We start from the raw sequence: 26653 nt of genomic DNA, 5'->3' as shown, positions 1-26653 counted from the left end.
GAATGTCACAACAATGAAATCTCCTATTACCTGGAACACCGGTATTCTGCGGAACCTGGTTGGTCCCACAGTTAATCACCTATTCAAAGTAGATTTTGGGGTTCAACCCCTGCTCAAATAAAACCCTGCCTGGTTCAATATCCACAGTTAAATTAGATCCCAGCTTTAACCATACAACAAATCCTGCACTGACTGGAAAAAAATGGGTGCATGTGGAAATCTGTCTGTTGTGCGATACCCTGAATAGCAAATCTTGTGTTTATTTGGAAGTAAATTCCACTGTGCACATTGGGGCTTTCTCCATGTTGAGTTATTAGGTTTGTAGCCTAAACATAGTAAAGGGATTTTGTACACTCTTCTGACATAGCAACCCCTCCCCAAGGAAGCAGAGGATCTTAGGATGTGAGAGAGTGGACCCACTTTGTATGATTCATCAGCTCTTTAATCATGACTCATCACTGAAAACACACACTGACAAGACTCTTCATGCCAAAATGCCCACGACAATGGAGTAACTAGCCATATAACAGAGAGAATTTTGTTTGGTACTCATTAATGTATACCAGATGAGCCATACCAATAGTAACTCAGTGTTCCACCAGAATAAAAAATGGCTGAATGGATCCCTCTCAAGGAAGGCCACCTTCATCAATATGTGGAGAACACCCATCATGCTCGCTCGTTCTCCATGACTCCAGCAGGAGACAGCACCGGCTTCTTCATATTCTGCCAGGCTCTAACACTACAATATTTGGTAAGACATATTTTCTCCCTCTGTAATCATAAAAATACTGATTGTAGGCTGTGTACACACCATACATTTAAAGCACATAACTTCCACTCAAAATCCTGGGAACTGTAGTTTGTTAAGGGTGCTAGGAACTATAACTCTGTGAAAGGGTAAACTACAGTTCCCAGGATTCTTTGGGGGAAGTTATGTGCTTTAAATGTATGGTGCAGTGCTCGCTTTGGCAGCACATATACTAAATGTATGCTGTATATTCTATGGGGGGTTCAGAAATTGGCTGTAATTAAAAATGTGTAGAAGGTATAAAACAGACTGCAAATTATGGTAAGAACAAGCCAATATGCCAGAAACAAACAACAAAGCCCAGCTGTTAGAATGGTGAGCTGCAGACACCACCCCTCATCCCCCCCTCTCTCTCACACACACACACACCATCTATGTATCCCTTATTTTATATTTTAACTTTTTGTGACAAATTTTAATTGTTATAAGTTGTTCTGGTAGCCAATTTTGTGGATGAAAAGTGGGGTATAAATTATAAGAAATAACTGAGTGTCACAAAGGAAAAAAATGCAGACAGAAATTACTATTACTGCTGGTATAATTAAGGGATGCAATTGAGTAGTGCACACTAAGATTATGTGAAGAGATATTCTTCAGCTCACTAGTAGCTAGGCAGCAATATTTGTTCCTCATAAATCCCAAGCTAACTCGCATCACCTGATCACTGTCTAAATCTTATGCTTAACAAATATGCACTGCTTGAAATCCATCCCATGTTCAGCCAGTTTTGTCCATGTGCAAGAGCAAGTACAGCTGATTTGGGGGTGGGTGGATGAGAGAAACACTGGGTTGCTAAAGCCAAAATTCTGAATGTATGACAGGGGGGCTTCCCAAAGGTTTTGAAGCAAGTTATGAGATCCTCCTTTACAGTGGCCATATTGAGATAGTCCATCATACAGAATTAATCTAGCCACTCTCTCAGTTGGTAGGAAGCATGTCCTATTTTCACTGACGGTGTTGATGCTAATATTATGATAAGTTCCCCCCCCCCCATGGAGCCTCTCACTTAGATCTTTTGAAACATGTCAGAAATCTTATGTGGTACTGAGCTTCTACCATTTTTCTGCTAGCAAAACTGTTCCATATTTATGTGTCAAGTGCCTTTTGTCTATGACAGGGTGCAGTATCTCCAGCTCAAGGGTGGGATACAGCCCCCCTTAACTTCTTCCAGCCCTTTGGCATTATCAGAAAGCTCCTTTCTTCCTCCTCCCCCCCAAAGGGCCAGATCAGAAAGTGGTCAGTTGGGCACTAGAAGGTGCTCCAAGCATCTTCATGCAGCAGTGTCCAACACCCCCAGTCCTCTACCAAGAGAAGGGCCAGCAAGAAGAATGATTGGTTGGGCTTCTAGCATCTTGAAGCTGCAGCTTCCAAACCTCCCCAACCTGTCTTTCCTGCTTCAATGGAAATGATCCTTGAAAGGAGGTGGGTGGGGGGAAGGAGAGGCTCAAGGGTTATATAAGATGGGCAGGCCTTTACCTCCTCCTTTTTCAGGGATAGTTATAGTATTATTCCTGTTAGTAAGTGGATCCCAACCTAAGTACCCAGAAGCTTCAGAAGATGGCAGCCCTCCAACACTATATTTCTGGGCATTTCAGTATTCTTACTTATTTATGGTATTCATTGTACAATTAACATAGTGCAATCAATTAATTATTGTGTGTGTCCCCAGATTTGGTTTTGGCTGTGGGTCAATGGTCCTGGATAAAAAAAGGTTTCCCAGCCCTGGTTTATAATATGCTTGCACCTGCATTTGAGACCAAGTAAGCACTCTATTTGGAACATTCTTTCAGGTTTGTAAGTTATTATTTGGGAAGTGTACACAGATGAACATTTAAGAGTATAAGAAACAATGTATGGTAAATACATTTTGGCTCTCACAGCTTTCTTATAATCACAATGCCCTTGATAGCCCTGTTCCCCTAATCCAAGATGCATTGTGAGTGGCTGCAAGAACTTATCAAGTCAGGAAAAGACACTCTACAACCACTCTGTATGTATGAGACACAAATTAATTCTACTTAGTACACCTTGTGGGAATTCAGATCCTATGACCTGACTTTTTTGAAACAGATTTTGAGACCCAACATCAGTGAGTCAGCTTGAACAAAACACTCATGATGAACTCCTGCTTTTTTAGATGCATATCCTACTGGTAACTAGCCCAGAAATAGTCCAGTCTGCTTTTCCCAACTCATGAGTCATAACTCCTCTGGACTGATGAGAGAAGTGGGGTTGTGGGTCTCATCAGCTACCTTAGGCTGAAGATAAAGTAGCACTAGGAGAGGAGGTGTAGGGTCTTATCTGGGGTTGAAGCAGCACAGATGGATGTTGGACTTTTAGTGGGTGAGGAAGGGTTCAAGGGTTGTAAATGGCAGGCAGGTAGGCCCCCAATGAGGTTTCTAGAGTTTGGGTGTATGAGGTAAGGTTTGGTAAATTTAAAATGGGACAAGAGTTCATAATGTTTGAGAAACACAGCCATAATTCATTTATTATAGTGCAAGCAAAACACCCACACTTTTCCCTTTTTGAGTATGACTCAGTAGATCAGGTATCCGCTCCTGCTTCACTCGCCACTACTGAATGAGTTAATTAGTTCTTCTGAAAGAGGCACTACTTGCAAAGTGCCTCAAAGATCTCCAGGGTCCTCTTGATCTCCCGAATCTGTTTAGCAAGGGTATGGACAGGTTGCATGGAGCGGTCCAACTCCTCACACCTTGCCATCAGAGTATACATTCCTTTGATGCTCATGTCCACTGATTCACCCAAGCTGTCCACAGCATCCCGGTAAGTCTGGATGTACCCCACGCTGAGGGCTGTCATGTTCTGGATAGCGCTGTTCAAAGCTCTTAACATCTGGTCCACTTTCTGCGCCACATCCCTAGTGACCCTTTCCAGATCGCTAATCACCTGTGGGTCAATTGGAGGTATGTCTGCAGTTTTGCCCCTAACAGGCAGTTGTGATGACACTGACAAGGAGGGGGGTTCTGTGTCATCCAGACTGCCCCGGGAGCTCATCTTGATCTTCATTTGCAGGTTATTGGCCACAAAATGAGTCAGGTCCCCATCATGGCTCACTGTCCCTTCTAGCTCCAGGGCACTGGATATGGTGGCCCTCCTACCTTCCTGAACTTTGGCTGCTCCATACACTTGGCTTATCCCATCCAAGCTATGACTGTCCAACAAACGGCCTCCCACCATTCTCTCCCGGGCTGCCACTCGTGCTGGATTCAGCATCCTCCTGGATTCTTCCCCAGCCACAGACGACGATGACGACGAGGAAGAGATTGGGGTCTGTATATGCACCTGAGCCATTATATGTTGTCCCTCCATCATGTAATACAGAAAGAAGATCTAGGATGCAAGGAGTAAAGATCAGGACACAGACGCTGAAGGAGGAGCTTCGGAAGAAAAAATGATACCGGAGACAAGGCGCAGGAGAGATTCAGATTTCCCATTTCCTGCACCTCAGCACCAAGTGACCTCTCAGCGCCTTTAATGGGCGGAGAATTCTCAAGGAAGAGGCGGAAGCAAAGAGCAGGTTGGCCAGGGAGGACAAATAAGCATATCTGATTGGTGCACCTCTCGTTCTTTAAACGGGGAAGAGCCAGTCGAAGAGATGCAAGATAAACGCTCTATGCTCGAACCAGCTCTTCTGCATCCGGCACAATGCGGCATTCTTGATTTGGCAGGAAAAACGGAGGAGGGTACCAAGATTCACCAATGATAATCTTGGGAAGGGTTAAAGGCGCACGCAGCGGGAGTTAACACCACCCGACTATGTCATAGAGGTTTGCCAGACCAAAATATATTTTCAAAACTGGAGCATAGAGATAGCAAACATAGCAAAGCCTGTATTTCCCAAGGGAATGTATTTTTATTTATTTATTTACTGATTTAGGCAGCCATCCTAACCCCCTTTTCCTGAAAATAAACTACAATAAATAAAATAGGATTTACTTCTGAGCAGACATGGTTAGGATTGTGCTGTTAATCCTGGCAGAATTTTTTTCTAAAAAAAAATTAAAAGCCTGTAGGCAAAGTCTATTTGTACAGTGCTTATATACCATTTCTTCTTTGGGTTAAAGGGTAGAAGGTATGATTAGGCAAACTGCAGCCGAACAATGTAGGAAGCTGCCTTTTGGAAGGAAGGGCAGGATATATGTTTATTATTATTATTATTATTATTCAGGAAGAATAAATGATATCCTAAAACAATAAGTTGGAATCCCGGGCCCATGATCTAAATATGTATACTTCTTTCTGTATACTTCTTGCAATTTGCACATATTAATTTGGCCCCATCCTGTCCTTGATTGGGCCGAAGGAACAAGATCCACCACCTGCTATTCAAGCTAGAACAGCAGAAAAAAGGAAGATCAGCCTGCCCCAAACTGGATAAAACTACTTGCTTATAGCTCACCACTTTGTTCTGGCTTTGAAGAACTGATCTCCCTCCTCTACGTTTTCCTTCTATTTCCCTTTCCTCATGTATCTTCTTTCTAGTTTGTAAGCCGCAGGGCAGGGCAGGTCTCCTTTTTATTGATGTGACATGTTATGGGAAACAATAATTTTCTGAAAAGTGGGATAAATACAATAAATAAGTTGGTCAGCTGTAGCTGGGCAGGGGATTGTCTTCTCATGAGATTTCCCCCATGGAAAGTGAAACCAACTTGAGAAACAGAGGGATGTGCTTCCCTTCAAAACAGGGCCATTCCCCCACTAGAGTACATTGTATAGCTGCTCTTCCCAAGCAGGTGCTGATGAGGACTGAAGCTAGGGTGGGTTGTATGTAAGAAGAACATGGGCAAGAGAATAGTTATCAGAATGCTGCTTTGCTTTGGGAATGGAATTATTAATCCTGAATGCCAGTTCTTTTTCTCTCATCCGTCCATACAGTTGGATGCCATTTTGAATCAACATGGCAGACTGAACCTTTAAAACCTGCACTAATTTTTTAGTTTCTTGGCATTCCCAAGCAATAGCTGGCATGAGGCTACTAATTATAAACTATTATTTTGCTGAGAAGGCACAACATCTAATTCTAAGTCTTTTGCCTTATGAGTTCTTTGTAGGTGTCATGCAGCCCAGCCATTCTCCCTATCTGTCCATCTGTCAATTAAGACAATGCTTTGACTTTGGGAATGATACATGTACTCCCATGATTTCATGTTGCAAAGGTGATCTATAAGGTTATCACCTTTAACAAGTTTTCCCTCCTAATAGGGCTAGTCAACAATGTGGTATTATCATTGCATATTATGTAGTCCATTCATATTTTGACTTCTTAACATCAGAATGTGTTCTTTGCATTCTGTTGATATCTTTAGGCTATGTCTGGTTAAAGTGAAGTAACTACTAATGTAAACATCACCCAAGTGTGGCCTTGGGCTATTGCAGTGACATGAATATGTAAATACAGTTCTAGCTTTCAACTAAGAAAATGCAACACATTATTCATAATTGCCCCTGCATGTTTTAGTGTTAAGTCCTCACAACATTCCTGTAAGGTAGGTCATCAGTGCTCCTATTCTGCAGACTGAGGAACTGAAACTGAGAGAGTTGTGTCTCCAGTGAGTCACAGCTGAGCTGAAAGTTGAACCAAGGTCATCCAGGTTCATTGTTCATTGCCAGTCCATTTTTTCCCTGTGATTTTGGTTCTTGTTATTGGAAACACCCTTCCAAAAATTCATTTTTAAAGGACCACGTTAAGTTCTGTTGAGCTTACTGATTTGATTTTTAAGTTAATTAAAGCGTAAGTGAAACCCTTCTGTCAATTAAGTTTTACATGAGAACATGCCCTGACAGAGGTTTTAATGAAAGATTGCTACATATACTTTCTTTTTAAAGATCTGCCTCTTATATGACAAGGACAGACCAAGTCAGCAGAAGATTATATGTGTTAGTTAATTAAAAGCCGCAACTACTTCCAGTCTCCAGTAAGCACTGTAAGATATACACCTCATTTTCTGTGTCCCTTAGACCACAGAAATATTTAGAGGAGAGGCCTCAACCTATGAGCTCAAGAAACAGCAAGATATGAAAATGAGGGGTAAAGAATTCCCATTGGGCAAAAAGATTGTAAGCATTGTTTCAGGGCTTTTGACACTAGGACAAAGAATGGCTTCCTCAGTCTCCACAATGGATAGTATAACTAACCAAACATTCATTCCCAGTCAGAAAGCAGACAATTTGACTCAATTCTGCCCACGAAACTTTAAAGGTGATTTAAAGCTGTCCCTCTATGAACAAGCACAGTGCATGGAAGGGCTGATCACAACGTGGTCCAACAGCAGGAATGAGGAGCCCATGGCCCTCCAGATGTTGTTGAACTCTAACTCCCATCTGCCCCAGACAACATGGGCAATGGTCACTCCTGCCCTAGGGCAAAGGTCGAGGCCTAGTGAGATAGGCATCACTACAGGAAATTATTGACTGTTGAACCACTGTTGACATCATGACTTTGATACATTTTGGATGCAGAAAAGTGGAGATCTTTTCGCACAATAACTCCCTGGGGATACTCATTCATGCCCATGACTGTGCAGGTTAATTAGTTGCCACAGTCATGATCACTGCCGCTGATCCTAACTTTATACCTTCAAATTTGCATATGCAACTTATTAGGACCAAAACACGTTTTTAAAAATGAGGATTTTCAAGACCATGAAACTGCCAAAGCTGGCCCATAGAATACTAACAGCCAAGAATTTATTTGAGCTAAGTTTCTGTTCTAGAACCTCTTCTGAATTTGCTCCCTGCTAAGGGGACACTGTCTGAACCCACTGGCTGCCAATTAGCTATTGGGCTAAGTTCAAGTTGTTGGTTTGGGTGTATAAAGCCCTATTCAGCTTGGGACCAGAATACCTGAAAGATCGTCTTACCCCTTATATACCCAGTTAATCGGTGCACTCTGCAGGTGAGAGCCTTCTGCAGATACCATCTTATTAAGAGGTCCGTTCCACATAATCTAGGTATCAGGCCTTTTTTTGCTGTGGCACCTACCCTTTGGAATTCCCTCCTGTTAAATATTAGACAGGTGCCATCTCTGTTGCCTTTTTGGCAACTACTCCTTTCCCAACAAGCCCTTTAAGTGGAGGACTTTCCCAGTCTGCTTCTGCACTGGAATTTTTTTTAGATGTTCTAATTGTTTTACTGTTTGTGTGTTTGCTACCCCAGGCTCCTTTGGGAGGAAGGACAGGAGATAAATTTAATAAATAATAGTAATAAGAGACAGTGCTGCTGAAAACAGGCTGAATTCCTTTCCCTTACCACTGAGTAAACACAACCAAGCCACCCACTTCTGGGATTAGACTGAAGGATTTCAGGGCCCATGGGCGTGGATTTAAAGGCTTGGATTTCAGTTCCAATAGCTCTCTTTTCAGGGATCTATCACACTGCAGTGTAACAGGCTTAGATGCAGTAGTGGCTGATGGCTCCATGTCAGTGGAATCTGCTCTGGGTTTTAGTCTAAACTTTCAAGGAGCTGTCTAAGGTGCTGAAAGATTCCACTGCCCCACTAACATGGAGCCACCAGCCACCATTGTTTAGATGGATCTTTCTTCCTCTGTGGCCTCATCTGCACTATACATTTAAAGCAGTGCCATGCCACTTTAAACTGTTACAGCTTCCCCAAAGAATCCTGGGAACTGTAGTTTGTTAAGGGTGGAGAGAATTCTTGGGAGACCCCTATTCTCCTCACAGAGGAACTTTGAGAACTGTAGTTCTGTGAGGGGAATAGGGGTCTTCCAAGAAATCTCTGCACCCTTAACAAACTACAGGTCCCAGGATTCTTTGGGGGAAGCCATGAGTATTTAAAGTGGTATAATACTGCTTTAAATGTACAGTGCAGGTGGGGTCTGTCATGTGACACAACGCTTTGTCATATGGGGTAGTTTCTGGGACAACCCTGACACATTTTAAACCCCCTCACACACAAAGCATGACATTTTGCCCCAAACCCCTTCAGTCATCTGGCTCCTCTTTGATCCATACAGAAATAGGCAATGGTTCTTCTCTCACTTCCCCCTCATCTGACTCCTCCATTTTCATCCACAAGAGTGACTCCATCTCTGTAGGTGGTATATCATTCTCCCACTGAAGCTCTGGCTCTTCTTTTACCTTGGCATCCCAAGTCCCTGGAGGGAGTACCACAACCTCATCTGTTTCTTCCTTCATGTCATTCTCTGTATTATCCTCCTCTTCTTGGGGTTGGACAAAAGTGTTTTTGTAAACCCTGGTGTCTATTGGCTCACTGCCTGTGCCAGAAAGTGAGGTGCCCCTGGTGTGAGTCCTCAAGTGCTTTGCAAGAGCAGCTCGTTGGCTGTAGTTCTTGTTGCACTGGAGACACGCATAAGGCTTCTCACGAGTGTGAATCCTCTGATGCTGGACCAGCGTAGAGCTCTGCTTGAACCCTTTGCCACATTCACCACAGCGGAAGGGGCGTTCCCCGGTATGGGTGAGGTGGTGGCGCTTGAGGGCTGACATACCACTAAAGCTTTTCCCACACTCTCGGCAGCCATATGGGGATTTCCCAGTGTGAGTCCGGAGATGTTGAGTCAATGCTGAGCTTTGACTAAACCCTTTCCCACACTCCTGGCATTTGTATGGCCTCTCACCCGTATGAAGTCTCCGGTGAGTTGTAAGCACTGATTTCTGGCTAAAACTGCGCCCACAGTCTGGACATGTGTAGGGTGTCTCACCAGTGTGTATCCGCTGGTGCTGCGTCAAGGCAGACCTGGCAATGAAGCTTTTTGGACAATCTGGGCACTGGTACGGCTTTTCTCCTGTGTGCGACCTCTGATGTTGGAGAAGGGAATAGCGCTTAGTGAAAGATTTGCCGCAGGCTATACACCGGTTGGGTGGGCCCTCTTCAGAGTGAGTGTGGACATGTTCATTATAGAGAACTCGTCGCATGAAGTGCTTGCCACACTCCCTGCAGGCAAAAGGATGCTCGCCAGTGTGAATACGACGGTGTTCTGCTAATGTGGTGCTCCAGCAGAAGTCCTTGCCGCAATCGTCACAGTGATAAAGATTCCCACTATTTGAATGTCCTGCAGAGGCAGTTCCATTTTGCCCCTTGCTACCATCACCCTGGTGGGAAAGAAGATGCTCCACCAGTGAAGAGATCTCCCCAAAACACTTCCAGCATTCAGTACATTTGTAAGGCTTCTCACCTGTATGGGTGTTCAGATGCCATACCAGGTGAGCTTTGGTGCTATAGGTAGTGCCACAATACTCGCATCGGAAGGATCTTATGCCATCATGAACTCGTTGATGGCGGGTCAAGTTGCTCTTCAGCGGGAAGTTTTTGCCACACTCCTGACATCTGTAAGGCTTCTCACCCGTGTGGATACTTTGGTGACTGGCCAATGTGGACTGGTGAGAGAAGCAACGCCCACAATCTGAGCAGTTGTATGGCTTCTCCCCTGTGTGGGTCCGCTGGTGTGCGAACATTTCACAGGTCTTGACAAAGCTCTTTCCACAAATGCTGCAGATTGCCCGGCTTACTCGTCGATGCTTTGCTATCGGGGCTGCTAAACTTCTTTGAGTTTTTATCCCTGATGCTACATCTTCTCCCTTTTTGCTTTCAGGCTTTTCAGCTGGCTCCATCTTTTTCCCAATTCCTAGTGGAAAGAAGAATTCACACTGATTCATCTACTTCTATATCCCTGGCTGTGGTCTAATAGAAAGCTCTGACCCACGCCTCTCAACATGCTCCTCTCTCTACCAGACATGCCAGCCCTCTCAGCCCTCACATTCTCTTCCACAAAGTCATTCTTCAACCATCATTGCTACACCATCTGTTGCCAGTTAGCTTTCATAAAAAGTTTTACCAAGCCCTCAGCTTCTCCCTTCCCCTCTGTTCTGCCTGTGTCGCCCTTGAGTCTTGAATATGGGGACTACTGTAGCTTAGCCAGTGGATGTGTGAAGAGTTATCCTCAACCACAATGAAGTTCCTTCCCCACCTCATTTGGATTTCAACCCAGAGCATGCATAACTTATAGAATTAATTATTACAAGATGTGGTGGCAAACCACCAGAAAAAAAATCATCTGACAAATTCAAGGACAGGTTGAGCAATGGCAATTAGCCGAGAGAAGTAAATGGAACCTCCATATTCAGTGGTAATCTACTTCTGATTAGCAGGTGCCTGGAACAAACTAGCAGGGATGACAATTTTCATTGACATTACTACATAGCTTGGGACGCCAGTACCTAAAGGAAGACCTTTCCCTATGTGAGCCTACCCAAGCCCCACAGGTCATCTTTGAAGGCCTCCCTCCCTCTCTCTTTCATTAGTAAATGTATTTATTCAGAAGATGAGGAGATGAAGAGCTGTTCAAGCAAAACAGAGTTGTGAAAATTTGGCAGCTGAACCTAATATAAGGTTTTAAAGGTTAAGACCAGCACCTTGAACTGGAATTTGCTTATTTTAATATAGTTGCTGTAAAGTGTCTAGCTGCTGAGATGATGTAATAGTAATTTTTTTTTAAAAGCAGAGATTGCCTAGATCTGAGCCTGCTCTACTGACAGTAATAACCTACTTCTGATGCTATTTTACCCACTATGTGATTAAAAAGTGAATATAAGAGCCTACCTTCCTATAATATGGACAATCTTAGGTTTATGTTACAACAAATGAAATCTTTGGTAGGTGCTGCAAAAAAAAGAATTAGACAGAAGCTCCTAGTGGTCTTGCTGCGCCCCCCACCCAGTCCTCACTTTCTCCAACTTTACCAAATGGTCTTGGAGCTAGTCTCGCATTTCCCATACCTGGAAGGCTATTCCTGTCCTCAGAACCTGTTTCACTATGCTCCTCCTCTTGATCCATCTCAGGTTGCAAAAGATTTGAAGACAGAAATGTCCTTCTCAAAAGAAAGAAAAAGTGGAGTAAGATAGTTAATGAGGCATCAAGATTATTTCTTTTTAACAATTTGGAGAAGGGTCACAACTCAGTAGCAGAGCATCTGCTGCATGCAGAAGATCCCAGGTTCAATCCCTGATATCTCCAGGTAGGCTGGGTTTCCATGCTGGAAACCCTGGACAGCTACTGCTAGTCAGTGTAGACAATACTGAGCTAGATAGACCAATGGTCTCACTCAATATTGGGCAGGTTCCTTTGTTTCTAATTATCACTTGTTTTAGACCCGAAAAGGTATTTATAGGTTCCATATCAATGACACATCATTACTATAACATTTTCAAGTTTGCCTCCAGAATTGTGCAAGTTTATACATTATCTTAAGCAGATAAAGACCAGCTGAAAGCATCAAGTTTCCAACAAAACCCTTATGTTGGCCACTATCACCACTACCCTCCTCCAACTAAAGTCCATGCTGCCCAAAAAGAATGCAGTCTTGCATGGGCTGTAGAACACGGGCATTAGATACCAGGAATATGTCCTTACCAGAAAGACATCTGGAGTCTTTCCTCATCTGGAAAAAGGAGTCTGCTAAGCCTTCTCTTCAGTGTCTGTAACAACATATTCTGCAATACTCTGTGCTGTTCCTCAGCTGAAGGGGAACAGGTCTTAACAGACTCTGAAACAACAAACACCACCACCCCAGGCATCATGCTCAGTAGCTACTAACCCAGACCCTGAAAAGAAATAGCTTTAATACATCAGGAGGAATTGGTGGGGTGGCGTGGAGAAATGGTCCAAGGCAGAAGCTTTCATCACATTGAAAATATCAGATGCAGGTCTGGTACGTAGGTCTTGTGGCTCTCTCCCAAACTGGTCAGGATGTCCAATGTTGAAAGACTCACATAACCCTCACCACATCTTCTCTACCCCCAGCCTGTGTGTGTCAAAGGAGAAAAGTAACATCCTACATAGTCTGCTATTTCACATTTAGCTCATACTACTGGTTTTCACCCAGGCGGCCCGGGTTCGACTCCCGGTATGGGAAGTTGATGTTTAGATCCTCCATGGCGCAGAGTGGTAAGCGGCGGTAACGCAGCCGAAGCTCTGCTCACGGCCAGAGTTCGATTCCAACGGAAGGAGGAAGTCGAATCTCCGATAAAAGGGGTCGAGGTTCACTCAGCCTTCCATCCATCCGTGGTCGGTAAAATGAGTATGTCACCCTAAGAGTCGGAAACGACTCGCACTATAAGTGCAGGGACACCTTTACCTTTTACTAGACTGCCTCATACAGCCTCAAAAAGCAAAAGGGCAATCCCAGGCTTTCATCCTTTTCCACATCTTGCTCTTCCAGAATTTTAGCGACCAATATGGGCAGCTTACTTAGGCCAAGTTATGGCAAAGGCGAGTTTTGCCATCAGTCTTCTTCCTCCCTTCACCACCTACTACAAAAGAGGATCCCCTTCCTAGGAGGCAAGAGAAGGGGGAAACAACAACATACCTGCTGAATTTCTGCTTTTCGTGCAACTGTTACAGTCACAGGAGTAATAAATAATAACTGGGAAAACACCCAATCTACAGCTATTCCAGCTTTCAGGCTTCTAATGTTGTATCTCTAGCAGCAGCCCAAATTTCAAATGCAATAATCCCAAGGTTCCAATACCCCAGCTCGGCTGATGCTCCGAAACTCGCAGAGATGCAAAATAAAAATATTTTAGTTAATAAACAGAATAACTCCAACTCCGGACTTCTCAGAATTTGCCAGGTTATGCATGTTGACAGCTCTCCCACTTTGCTCTCCAGTGGGGTAAAAGTGGAGGGGGGGTGTCAAGTGGGAGACAGCACAGGAAGGTACTTTTGGTATCACCTTCCCTCTTATTGCTCCTGCAGCGTCTTCTCTAGCATATGGAAATCTCGCTGGTATTAACCCCTAAGAATGACCAAATGTGTTTCTAACTCTTTACCATATACTGTCTATACTAAGCTACTATTAAAATATATTCTATATTTTATTTTTATAGGCGAGATTATGACGTGCATGATTGTTTTCCTTTCATCGTTTTTTATTTAAAGGAATAAAAAATCTAACCATTCTTCTCCCAGTTTGCTAAATTTGCTGATGGGTTTCTTGTGTCTGAAAGTCCGCCTCGCTCTCCAGGCCAGGCCAGGCGTAGGAAAATTATCTGATGATACCAAAAAGGGGAACGTTTCTCCTGATATTACTTTTCCCTTTGATCCTCATCCTAAGGTGGTGGTGAAAATGATGACTTAAATTCAGCAAATCAGGCTGATATTGAAGCCTAAGAAGGCACAGCCAGTTTTTAAAAAGTTATTAGCCCCACCATACCATACAGATGAACCCCCCTCCCACCCTACTGTAACCAAAGTGCAATCCTATACATGCAGGGCTTTTTTTTTAAAGGAATTGTTACTGGGTGTCCATTTTTTCCATTCAAATAGCTTGCACATGAAAAGGAAGCCTCCCTACCATGTACAAGCCCTGGTAAAAAAAAACCAGGGCATGAATACAGCCTTGCAAATGCATTTACACAAGTTACTAGACTAGCAAAAATCTTACTAGCCTGCCCACCCACCAATAAATACATGAATTAAACAGCAAATTAAAATTAAAAATGGCTGTTTATGATCCATGCCCTGGTGTAGCAGAATTCTTTATATATATAAAAAAAGAATGAAGATACAGAGAACCAGACATCACGGTGCACAGGGAGAGAGATTTTAATAAGTTTTTCAGAAATAGTGGTTTGTAAGAACGCTTAAGAATTATTGTGTAATGTGCCCCTATGTTCCACTGCTTCTATTCAATTTCACTGAAATTTCATACTTCTAGTCAATATTTCAGTGTATTCCAATCTAAATTTGTATTCTTGGTTCATTAATTAAATTTTATGTGTCTATTTGTGTCCACTGTATGTCCAAAAGCTAGGACTCGGTATCCATTTGGACACACAACTATTACTTAAAAAATGCTTTGTATACATGTCTACTCAGCTCCCAGTTATTGTATAGAAGATTGCAGCCTCATCCTTATCATATATTCATACTTGGTTAACCTTGCCTTCTTTTTGTCTCCATCTGCATCAAATTGTAGATCATAAGGTTTTCTGGTCCAGGATTCTTTGAGACTGCAAACTCCTTGAAGCAGAAACCCGCCCTTTCATATTTTGGTAAAGCACCACATGCTTAGATAACATTATTTAAAAACACATGTGCATAATATTTATGCTACAGCATCTCTGGAATTAAATTATTGCCATGGCCTGCTTATTTCAAAGCAAACTTAAGGGTGGTATAGAAATGTTTTAAATAAATTTTAAAATAATAAATGTCATGAGATGTCTCTGATTTTTTTTCTTCCTATGAGAACAAGGTAGTGTGGATTTTCATCAAGGCCTGACACCCCTGTGACACATCTCCCCTATCACCAGCCCCTTAAACATAGCATGTACCTGGGAGTAAACTCCAATTAATTTAGCAGGTAAATGTTGGGGAACCTTCTCAGGCCCAGGGGCAAAATTTGTCCCTCCATGCCTTCCTATCAGCTCCCTGGGACTTTCCCTCCTCAGGCCACACCCATCAACAGCCCTGCCCCATGCCATCTTTAAGTTCTTTGGTCTGGCTGGAATGTGTTCTTGACCTATAATAATGCTCCTTGTGTGCCTGGATAGAGGATTGTGTGTAGAAATCTCTGCCTTTCCATGGCAGGAATGTAACTTGCTGTACAAAGGTCAGAGGCACACCCCTTTTTGCCTCTGGCCCCACCCATCACTGGCATGCAGCCCCCAGAAAGTAAGAGGGAATACCGCTCTTGGGCTAGAAAAGATTCCCCACTCCCGTTACAGAAGATAATCAAGTCTGGGTTGTTGCTTTTCGTGCTTAAAACAATACTAGGGAAACTGGAGCGAAGGCCAGCTCCAGGGTTTTGAGGGCTTCAACAAGAGAGGCAAGATGTTCTCCACCTAGTCACCCCCACTCCCAGTGCTAGAATACATCATTCGTATCCTTCCCTGACCAGTAGCAATTCTTAGAATAGGCTCCTCTCCTTGCATCCCCCTGGGGCATGGGAAAGCACTGGGGAATGAGAGAGGGTGCAGATTGATTTATTGAAAAAACATTCTATACCACCCTTCATCAGTACAAATTCCAGGGCTTCCCTCTTCTGGGCAAGGTTTTGAGGCTTTCTTTGATGCTGCTGATCCTTCCCCTCCTCAATGACCTCCTCTTCTGTGTGTGGGGGAAAGGTTTTATGAATGAAGATTAAGTTAACTAAAAGGATTTTAAAAAAGATTGTTGGGGGGAGGGGAGGTTTTAACTTATGAATGGTTACCTGCATAGAAAGCAATCCTAATAAGAGCAAAAGAAGCCAGTGTGGTGTAATGGTTAGGCTAAGACTGGGAGGCTAGGGTTCAAATCCCCACTCAGCCATGAAGTTCACTGGGTGACATTGGGCCAGTCTCTCAGCCTAACTTACCTCACAACCCTGTTGTGAGGGTAACATGGAGGGGGAAAGCATGTACACCACCTTAAGCTCCTTGGGGGAAAGGTGGGCTGTGTCAGAAATAAATAAAAGTACAGAAAATAACATAGGAATAAACGCACCCAACAATCCCTTAAGAGACTGTTCCTAATAGCTAAAGACTTAAACTGCAATCCAATACATGTCTACTCAGAAGTAAGCTCCATTGGGTTCAGTGGGACTTACTCCTAGGTAAATGTGTATTGGATTGCAGCATAAAGTTCCACTGCATCCAATTGCCATTCAGGAGCCTCTAAATTGGCTGAACGTTGGCTCAGCCAGGAGCTGTGCACAAGGACCAGAAGGTAAAAGACTGCTCTTCCAAATACCCCTACCGGGAAGTAAGCCCTCTCCATTGACTTCTATTATAATTGTTTTCTTAAACTGACTTTTTTCCCAGTGTAACTTTTCCCTGGATTGGGACCTGTAGGAGCACTCTGAACATGAATTAGATGTGGCCTGTCCCCTCACTTCGGCCCCTCCCTGACACACTCCCACCACGCCCCTTCTTTGGGCCTTATACGAGCTCTACTTGCATTGGTCTCGGCTGAGCTGACTGGGTCCTGGCTGAGTCAGGTTGGCCTGGCTGAACCCCAGCTAAGCAAAGCTAAGGGACTTATGCTGGCTGAGCCAGGACCCGGCCAGCTCAACTGGAGATCCACTACATCCAACTCCCCTCAGCCCAGTGTTGGATTGCACTCTTAGAGTGTTATTCAAGATTACTCCTACTTAGAGCAGACCCACTGAAGTTAATATACAACACTAACTTAGATTCTTTAACTTTAATGGGCCTGTTTTTAGTAGAATACAACCCATAGAAACCTACAGTAGGTCACCTATTCTTAGGGCCTCAAGCAGAGGTGTAATCTTTGTGAGATCCTTCCTGATCTGAATGCTGGCTAATTATAGCATGGAGTTACCTTTGTTTTGCATTTCAATCCACAAATATTTTAAAACTTCAAAGAAAATACGGGTGTTTCCAAACTTATGGCATATGCAGCTTATTTGCACCAAACTTCATTAATTAATTTTAACACCTTCCAATTTGTTTACCAGACAGGCAAGGCTTGATAAGGGGAAACAAATTAAACCCTTAATTCTCTAAGCAACTGTAGGATATTTATTTTTATTTTATACCTTCCGGTGTTGGAGTGTAAGATGCTTGGCCATCACAGCAGCTTGCAAGATTCATGTTACATTTGGGTCTCATGTTCACCAAGAAACAGGAGGAGAATTGCACATGAAGTGCTGAGAAGTGATCTTCCAACCAGTTCCCCTACCACCACCATCCTAGACAATGCAATTGCACTACATTCTTTCAGATCATTATCTGGGTGCGTGGCCCCAAATGCAGATACTCCTACAACACTGGATGTTTACCTGCTTTTGGTGCCTTTTGAGGATGAGCTCCTATGCCAAATAACAGATCTGTTTCTGCAGCTGGATCTGAGGTAATATTTTGGGATTGGTACGTAGGCCGCAGTCGCTGGACAGTATCTAGCCTCAGACCCGCATTTTCCTTTCTGTTTCATTTGTGGGGCAGCCTGAGTGCCACCAGGATAGTTATGAGCAATAGTTCATGATACAGCACATTCAACAGGCAGTCCAATTAAGCCTATGCAAGTTTGCCAATGTCTGTAAAATGGGAATGATAGTGAGCTCTCTCTCAGGGTGTGTGAAAGGAATTAGTAACACTAGAACCACACTGCCTGTGTAGGTTAAACTGGTCTCATCCCCAATTACCTTTAGGTGAGCAGCACAACTTTTTAATTTTGTTTCGATTTTAATTTTTTCTAAAAACTAAGAACAATGTTCCAATTTTCTTGTGGTGTTTTAATTTAATAACAAACAAAGAATTCTGGGAACTGTAGCTTGTTGAGGGTGCTGAGAGTCTTTAAGAACCCCTCCACATTTTCCTCATAAAGCTACAATTCTCAGAGTGGTTTAACAGTCCCTCTTCCCAGAGAACTGAGAATTGCAGCTCTGTGAGGGGAACAGGGATCTCCTCTCAGGATCCTCACAAACTAAGCTTCCTAGGAGTCTTTGTAGGAAGCCATGACTGTGTAACATGGAATAATAGTGGAATACATGTGTGGTGTAAATATGGTCTAAATGTGCTGGGAATCATAGCTCTGTAAGTGGTAACGGTTCTCAAGATTCTTTGGAGGGGGGATGTGCTTTCAATGTGCTTTAAATATATGGTGTGTATGCAGCTTCCACCCACATTAAGTCACTGAAATTAAGAAAGCTGATCAGGAGCCATTTTTGTGTATAAAAGGACTATGAGCTCAGTTCAGTTCTGGTATAGAAAGTCAGTTCTTAGGCCCACAATGTGCTCAACACCTCTGTTCCTTAATTCTATGTCTTTTGCACCCTGCTCTTGTTGGTAGAACTCAAGAAAGTCGAGTTTTTAAAAAATTCTACAGATTTGACAAGCGTGAAGTCTGCCTGCTCTGCTCTAGTAGGCCTGAGAGATATGTCTATCATCTAGAACGGGTGAGAAACCTATGGCCCTCCAGATTTTGCTGAACTCCAGTTCCAATCAGCCCCAGCAAACATGGCCAGTGACTAGGGATGATGGGAGTTGTAGTTCAGCAACATTTGGAAGCCAGAGACTCCGCATACCTGTAAGTAGAAGCCCCTCCATTTCCAGATATATATGCATGAGGGGCGAGGAAAGAACTGATTGCAGCTACTTACTGGTATAGGGAAAGGAACTCACTACATGCTCAGAGGCACCCTCATCCATTTGCCCCAGGACTGAACTCATGTTGGAAAGCAGCTCAAATTAAATTCCCAATCCTTATCCAACTCTGCCAGTAACTCAACCAGTAACTCTAATGTTACCTCTCACAATGGCTCCTCATTCCCATTCCTTAACTCATTACTTTCATTGGCAAAACAACAGCAGTCATGCAACGAATTATATTACTTCCACAGGAGATCCATTTCCCCTGGGCAAAATCCACGCACCCCTGTGGAAGTAAAAGGGGGAGGAGCCACAACTACAGGAAAATATTGTTTTTTGTTCACTTTTCTTGCTTTGTTTCCTTTTGGGTTTGGAGTTCTGCAGTTTTATCCCATATCTCCCCCCCTTCTCTGGAGTAAAGCAAACTCTGAGCCTTTAACTGAACAGCTTCTTTTTCTTTTCAGCCGCTCGTGCCTTTTACAGCTGTGACCACAGGCAAAATGCAGCCAGCCTGAAGACTAATGTGATGGGACAAGCTTACACAGACATAGGAAGCTGCCTTGTACTGAGTCAGACCATTGGGTCTACCCAACTCAATATTGTCTGCACTGACTGGCAGCAACTCTCCAGGGTTTCAGACATGGGTCTCTACCAGGCTTGCTTGGAGCTGGGGATTGAACCTGGGACCAATGCCACTGAGCTGGCCCAACAAAATGCTGACAACCCTAGGTCAGGCCTTCATTTAGCAAAGGAAGCTTTCATTCCAGTGATGAGGATATCTTCCCATTTCTCTCCAAGCTGGCTGCATTTTGGCTGTGATGCTGCTATGAAAGGCAATGGACCCTCTTCACCGGCTACATTTATGAAGGACAGCCATTTGTTCCACACATAGAAGCCAGAATATTTTTTAAAAAATGGGGGGAGATGTTGACAACACTATTTAAGGGACTGTAAACAAATTCAGAGGAAAGAACCAATGGTGAAAAGCTAGAGATATTTGCAATGGTAATGAAGTACCTACTTAAAAAATACATTCCAGCTACACATTATACCTTTAAATATGCTTTTTGTTTTTTTAAAACCTTTTTTTCTAAACAATATTTTTAACCTTTTTTATTTAAGATGTTTTTAAAGCTTTTTAAAAGAATGTTTTTAAAGTTGTTTTGTTTTAATGTATTTTAAGGTCTGTTTTTATGTTGTTTTAAAGTGTTTTTACTGCTTTTGTTTGCCGCTCTGGGCTCCTGCTGGGAGGAAGGGCGGGATATAAATTAAATAATAAATAAAATAAATAAACAACATGACCTTCCCCAAATAATCCTGGGAATTTGTTGAGGGTGCTTGGAATTGTATCTCCGTTGAGGGATAAACTACACTTCCCAGGATCCTTTGGGGGGAAGCCTTGGGCTTTAAAAGTATGGTGTGTTCACCACCTTGAAAACCCAGGCCAAGTCATACTATGGCTCCATTGGCCAAAGTGGTTCACAGACCTACTTTGGCTCTTGCCTTTTAAGTTGAGAGATTGGCAGTGGGCAGGACCAAAGCCACTTGGAACACATCGGTCCACAACCAGGGTCACATTTATACCGCACATTTCCAGCATTCTTATACCACTTTTAACAGTCATGAAGAATCCTGGGAACTGTAGCATTCAGGGTACTGGGAACTGTAGCTCTGTATGGTCAGCACTCCTAACAAACTACAGTTCCCAGGGTTGTTTTCTGGGGAGATGAATGACTGTTAAAGTGGTATAATAGTGCTTTAAATATGTGACCTACTGTTCCAACTATGGAAAAGGTAGGGGGCATTAATGAAATCCATACGCAGTGGTGCAGTTAGACAATTTTAGACTCTTAATTCTTAATCGTCTTATGCCACCCCCCACAGCAAATGGTGCGTTGCTTCCCTTTCTTCAAAATGTGGCAAATTAACTGCATTTGAGGCCCTCCTATCACTCTGCTGAGTGGGGCCCTTGACATTTGCCCCACAGTCCTGCCCTATTACAATCCTGTTTTATTAAAAATACTGTATATTTATATACCGCCAGCTCATATAAAATATCATGGCAGTGCACAACCATAAATACAAATACCGTAAAACGTTAACGTTCCTTAAAAACAATATAAAATAAACTACTGAATATGCCTGTTGGCATAAAAAGCTCAAAGACCCCCACTGTTGGGGGCAGCATGCTTCTAAATACCAGTAGCTGGAAACCTCAGGAGGGGAGAGTGCTCTTGTGCTCAGGTCCTGCTTACAGGCTTCCCATGGGTATCTGGCTGACCACTATAAGAACAGGATGCTGGACTAGATGGACCACTGGCCTGATCCAACGCCTGAAAGATAACAGCAAGGATGCCTGCCGATACTCCTTGAGTCAGAGAGGTCAATGGAGTAACAAGATTCAGTAGAGAACCAAACTGAAACTGCAAGTCTTGTGTTGTTGTTTTTAATTCATTGATCTGCATGCTTCAACACGTATTTTTCCCAGCAGCTCCTGAAAACAGTGGGGCAGATAGGCCTCCTCCCAAGAATTGCCTAGACTTTCCGTTCTAAAAGGTATCCCCACAGAAAATGCCTGGGCAGCTTTGCTGGCCCCATCCTGCTAAATCCAGAAGTGAGGAAATGAGTACTTAAGAAAAGCGAGTCCTTTTGTACTTGTGGCAGCCTTTGAAGTCAGTAGGAAACAGTGGTTCAAAACACAGTTGCCAGGCTGCACACTGGGAGCAGTTGTTGGGCTTATTATTTCATTTGTGCTGAATCAACTTTAACGGTTCAGGGTCCATTCAAGTCCCATTGAAAGTGTTGGCACTTACCTTTAAAGTCTACATGGCTTGGTAGCCAGGTACCTGTTGGGCCTGTCTTCACCTGGATCACCCTACCCATTGTTTGCCACCCCTTTCTGAGATAAAATAGGTGGCAACCAGGGAGTGCCCTTTTGGTGGTGGGCCTGTCTTTGGAAGACCTTCCCTCTCACATGGCACCTGTTATCAGTTTGGTGCCAGGCAAAGACCTTTTTGTTGTCCTAGGTGTTTTTTTAAAGAAGCCTTTTAAGCCATTGTGAAATTTCTTACCTGTTCTTCCTTTTCTATTGTTTTATTAAAAAAAAAAATTGGGCTGGAATATTTTAATTTTTCCCCAAGCCATCCTGAGAACACTATGTGCTGAAAGTTGCAGGTTAGAAATTTAACAGTCACCTCATATAAATAAATTAAATGTGCTGCCAATTCACTCTGCTATCACAATTCCTCATGGTCTGCCAGGCATGGGCCAGCAATAAATTAATCCCAGGAAAAAATTAAAAGGAGTATGTGTATTCCGCTGCTTTGGTTATAGAACTGAAAGATTCTCAAGGTGCCAAGTTTTCCTTTTAACAAAACCAACAAGTTTCTAGCCCTTACAGAAGCCAAAAGAAACTTGAAGGTATGTGGTTAGCGCCTGGTGAGATCAGAAGCTTAGATTTGGGTTTGATCAAGACTTCCAGTAGCTGCAGGTTAAGGCTTTAGTACTTTGCATAGATGCTTCTGCTTACCCCGTGGGTTTCGGGAAGCAGAATAAATAATATAAAACACACTACAACCAGTATCAACAATACTGAGCTGGATGGACAGATGGTTTGACACAGTACAAGGTAATTTCCTACGTTGCTTAGGGTGCAATCCCACACAACACTTACTTGGGGGCAAACACCACTGAACTCATTAGGGCTTCTAAGGAGGATACAGGATTACACTAATAAATGGCACAATTTATTCTGGTTACTTTTGTGTGGATTTTTTTTGGGGGGGGGGTCTGCTTTTATTTTTAGCACAGAGCATATATAGCCCAGCCTCAAAAGTCCCTGGTAGACCAGGGAGCTGGTGGGATGATAATTCTGAGTATTTAGGTAGCAGGGGAAAATGTTTTTCTGGGATATTGCAGTTGTCCTCCCTCCCCTACATAGCTGAAGATGACACTCTCTAGAGTGCAAATGGCCAAATGGAGATTTCAGCAACAGTAACATTCACTGGCAACTTTTGCTTTGTCGGTCTAAAGCTGCTTCAAGTATGTGCCTTGCCCCGCTCTGCAATGGAATGACAAGCACTGTTAAGAAGGCAAACCAGCTTCAAGGGAGACATGTTTACAAAGTGTCCTCCTAACCCTTTTTGGTAAATGGGGGGTGACCTGGACTATGTGGGGACCAAATTTCAGTTCTGCAGCTGGAGTTAATGAAGCCCAAGAATCTTAAAAATATATGACATATACTTCCTCCTTTTTATCCCTCACTTGGGCAACCCAAAACAGAAGATCACCTTCTATGCATCTGTTCCCACGATCCTATATGTATCCTCATTCCCTTAAGGGTATTTTCCCTGGCAGAAGGTGGAGCTGGTGACACAAATCTATACCTTGAGCTACATTTCTGTGCATATCACTAGTTGTACCAATATTTCCAATAGTCTCGCCTCATTCAGAGCCTCAACCTGATGCTCTTTTCCTTAACTTTATGGCACTAGGATGAGGAGGCCTGTTCTTCAAACTCTTGATGCACTTTGGGCTAGACTCTTCTGAAGGGTAGTCCTTTAAGAGAGGACAAAGAGAGCTGGGGATTATTTTGGGGGGGAAAGGGAGGGGGAAGAGAGAACAAAAGGATGGGGGAATGAGAAAGCTGGAGAGAACACAGAATATCTTTCTAACGCTATTTTGAGGCACTAGAGGAGGAATGGAGGACCTCGTGCTCTCCAGCTGTTGTTGGACACCTACTCCCATCAGCCCCAGCCAGAGTGGCCAATGGTCAGAGATGATGGGAGTTATAGTCCAGCAACATCTGGAGGCCACAGGGTACCCATCCCTGCACTGGCTAGAAACGCATTCTCTCTCCTAGTATTCAAGAGCATCACCACAGACACACACACACACACACTCTCTCCAGTAATGTTTACTCCTTTCCTTCACAACAAAAGCAGGAACAGGTCTTTGGACATGAACCGAGAATGCTATGGAAGCAGATTCAAGGACAGTTCCATACAAGCATAATTCCAAACCCATTAAAAATGGGTCTCAGAATACATCCCTCCAACCTAGTCCACATCCTGGTCCATTACTGATTTAGTCACACATAAATCTCTCTCTCTCTCCCCCCCCCCCCAATGCTTGGGCTTTTCTTTCTGATTCAGTCAGACACCCTGGAGGGCTACCAAATCTTTGCTGCTCAGTTCCACCACTGTCCAACTACGTCCAACAGCTGCTGCCACACTCAGTACAACTATAAGGTCCCTCCCCCAGCACGGAGTCTTCTTTGTTCTGATCTTGAGGGCCGGACTCTAGGTGGAAACCTTTCCCGCACTGGCTGCAGATGAGAAGACGGTCACCCTCTTCCCCATCAGTATCGTTGCCGTTAGACATGCTGATATCGGCACATGAGGCATCGTGATCAGCCCCATGAGGGCTGCTGATGTTAACGCTGCCGTCGTTTTCACAGCCAAGGCTGATGTGGCAGGCCTTGATGTTGGCATCATCACAAACTGCGTCAACGCTGCCAAGAACATCATAACCCAGGCTGGTGCCGCGGGCATTGGCGTGAGTGCGGCGGTGGCGAATGATATGGGAGCTAAGCCGAAAGCTCTTCCCGCACTCAATGCAGACATACGGTTTCTCTCCTGTATGTACCCGCCAGTGGTCCACCAGGTTGGAGTGGTGGGTAAACCTCTTGCCGCACTCAGCACAACCATATGGCTTCTCGCCAGTGTGGGTGCGTCGGTGGTTGGCCAGAGTGGAGCTCCCAGAAAAGCGTTTGCCACATTCCTGGCACTGGTATGGCTTCTCTCCAGTGTGGGTCCTCTGGTGGCGGGTAAGGCAGGAGCTCCCAGTAAAGCGCTTGCCGCACACATTGCATTGATAAGGTGTGACACCTGTGTGGCTGCGGCGGTGGAGGTTGTAGTTGGAGCTCTGAGAGAAGGCCTTGCCACACAGCTCACAGCGATAGGGCCGCTCTCCAGTGTGGAAACGGCGGTGTTGGAGAAGGTTAGAGCTGGCCGTAAAGGCCTTGCCACAGTCTCCACAGACGTAGGGGCGCTCCCCAGTGTGTGTCCTCTGGTGCTTGGTGAGGGCCGAGCTCTGGTTGAAGCTGCGGCCACAGTCATTGCAGCGGTAAGGCTTCTCACCCGTGTGGATGATCTGGTGCTTGGCCAGGTTTGAGCGGCGGCTAAAACTCTTACCACATACGCCACAGGTATTGGGGTGCGAGGAGGAGGAGGCCTGCAGGGATGGAGGCAAAGATAAATACAGCTTAGCCTGCAATCACCATGTTAAACTTATTTCTGCAGACGTTATTCAGGAAACTGTTCCTTACTTCTGCACTCTCTTTTTGGAATCCCTCCCCTCTCTATAGTGACATTATTCATTTCTCATACACGCACAAACATGAGCAGCATGTTGACTATAGTCCTGTAAGTGTGATCTAGAGTTTTTGTCTGCTCTCCGTTTTGCACAGAGGCAGCTATCACTCTCCGTTTGGTGAAAAAAGGCACCCTGGGAAGGGACATTGGGGGTGCTACTCTGGAAGTCTTCACAGAAATAAATAGTCCTTCTTTAAGGAGGATTCTGTCTTCTTGCTCTCTGATCATTTGGAAATCGCCTTTCTGTAAGTGCAAAAACCAAATTGCATTGACAGATGGTCAAAACCAGAGGTAAAATTTGATGTGCCTCTCATTTGGCTTAGCAGGCTCCCTGATATTACAGCTCAACCTGCTACTTAAAGGAGTACATTCTGTGCAGATGAACCAGGTGAAAAACTGGAGACTGGACAAAAGCAAAGGATCCCAGAGGTCATGCAGGAAAATTCTACTTAAACAAAAAAGAGACCAGTCCTCCAAGAAAAAAAACCCCACAAATTGGCAGGGACCCTGTTCTGCACATTCATGCTACTCTCAAGTACTGGCAAGCGAGTGCTTATGCTTCCATATGGCTCTCCATGCTGCCAGAGTTGGGAGCTGGGTTGAAAGGCAGCTGGTCATTTGCTTCCCTTCAGCCTGCAACTTCAGCAGGGGGTGGGATTGTGCTGAGAGAATGGGTGATTACAGGCACATGCTCTCCACACCCATTTTCCCCCTCCTGCTGTATAAATTGGATGCACATTGTCCTGCAAAGAAAAAGGCATTCTGCTGAAAGTAATGCAGGGTGGATATACAACATCTCCATCCAGCTGTGTATCCTATAGAAGCCTGCAGTTCCAACACAGGTTAGGTTAAGTGTAGCAGTCCCAAGGCAGTGGAACTTCCTCCCTACTGAGATTAGACAGGCTGTGTCCTTTTTCGACTTCAGGAGCATAAATGTTTGAACCAGTAGGCATTTTAAGGTAGCGTTTGGTTTTATGATGATTTTATTGTTTATTTTAGGTATGGCTTGTTTTTATGTGTACCACTTAGAAATGCAAATGATTAAGTGGTATATAAATGTTTAAATAAATAAGTTTATTAAATTTGTTGTTGCTATTATTATTGTTGTTATTATTTAGATTTCTTACCTGCCCTTCACCCATGAGGCGCCTGAGTGGGTTACAACCATTTTAAAAACAGTTGAAAGAAATTACAGTGAAGAGAATAGGGTGGGTGCTGCCCAATTGTCCAGGAAAACAAAAAGGTCTTTCCCTGGCACCAAAATGATTACAAGATTGGCAGCACCAGGCAGGCCTGTCTGGGGAGAACATTCCAAAAACACAGCAAATGATACACAGATGGGAGGCTGTTTCTATTCACAGATCTCTTTTGCTAGATCTGG

The 26653-nt window shown here is 43.9% G+C and overlaps 2 protein-coding genes across 2 annotated transcripts in view; both read right to left on the bottom strand.

Annotated features, from left to right (window-relative positions):
* Positions 1-26653, bottom strand: part of LOC133367500 (uncharacterized) — a 51151-nt gene that overhangs the window by 18224 nt on the left and 6274 nt on the right. The window contains exons 7-15 of the mRNA XM_061591596.1: positions 24111-25132; positions 16021-16037; positions 15832-15917; positions 13174-13270; positions 12219-12351; positions 11585-11676; positions 8777-10434; positions 3426-4162; positions 2194-2222 (exon numbers count right to left, since the gene is read on the bottom strand). Coding sequence (XP_061447580.1) covers positions 2194-2222; positions 3426-4162; positions 8777-10434; positions 11585-11676; positions 12219-12351; positions 13174-13270; positions 15832-15917; positions 16021-16037; positions 24111-25132 — 3871 coding nt within the window. The remainder of the gene's footprint in view (positions 1-2193; positions 2223-3425; positions 4163-8776; positions 10435-11584; positions 11677-12218; positions 12352-13173; positions 13271-15831; positions 15918-16020; positions 16038-24110; positions 25133-26653) is intronic.
* LOC133366869 (BLOC-1-related complex subunit 6-like) lies at positions 1646-4317 on the bottom strand. Its single transcript, XM_061590408.1, has one exon. It carries the CDS (start codon positions 4142-4144, stop codon positions 3422-3424), a length of 723 nt encoding a protein of 240 aa, XP_061446392.1. The 5' UTR covers positions 4145-4317; the 3' UTR covers positions 1646-3421.

This window comes from Rhineura floridana, chromosome 11, assembly GCF_030035675.1.
Source record: "Rhineura floridana isolate rRhiFlo1 chromosome 11, rRhiFlo1.hap2, whole genome shotgun sequence".
Taxonomy (NCBI): domain Eukaryota; kingdom Metazoa; phylum Chordata; class Lepidosauria; order Squamata; family Rhineuridae; genus Rhineura; species Rhineura floridana.
Note: the sequence above shows the minus strand (reverse complement) of the source record. Positions and strands in the feature narration are given on the sequence as shown.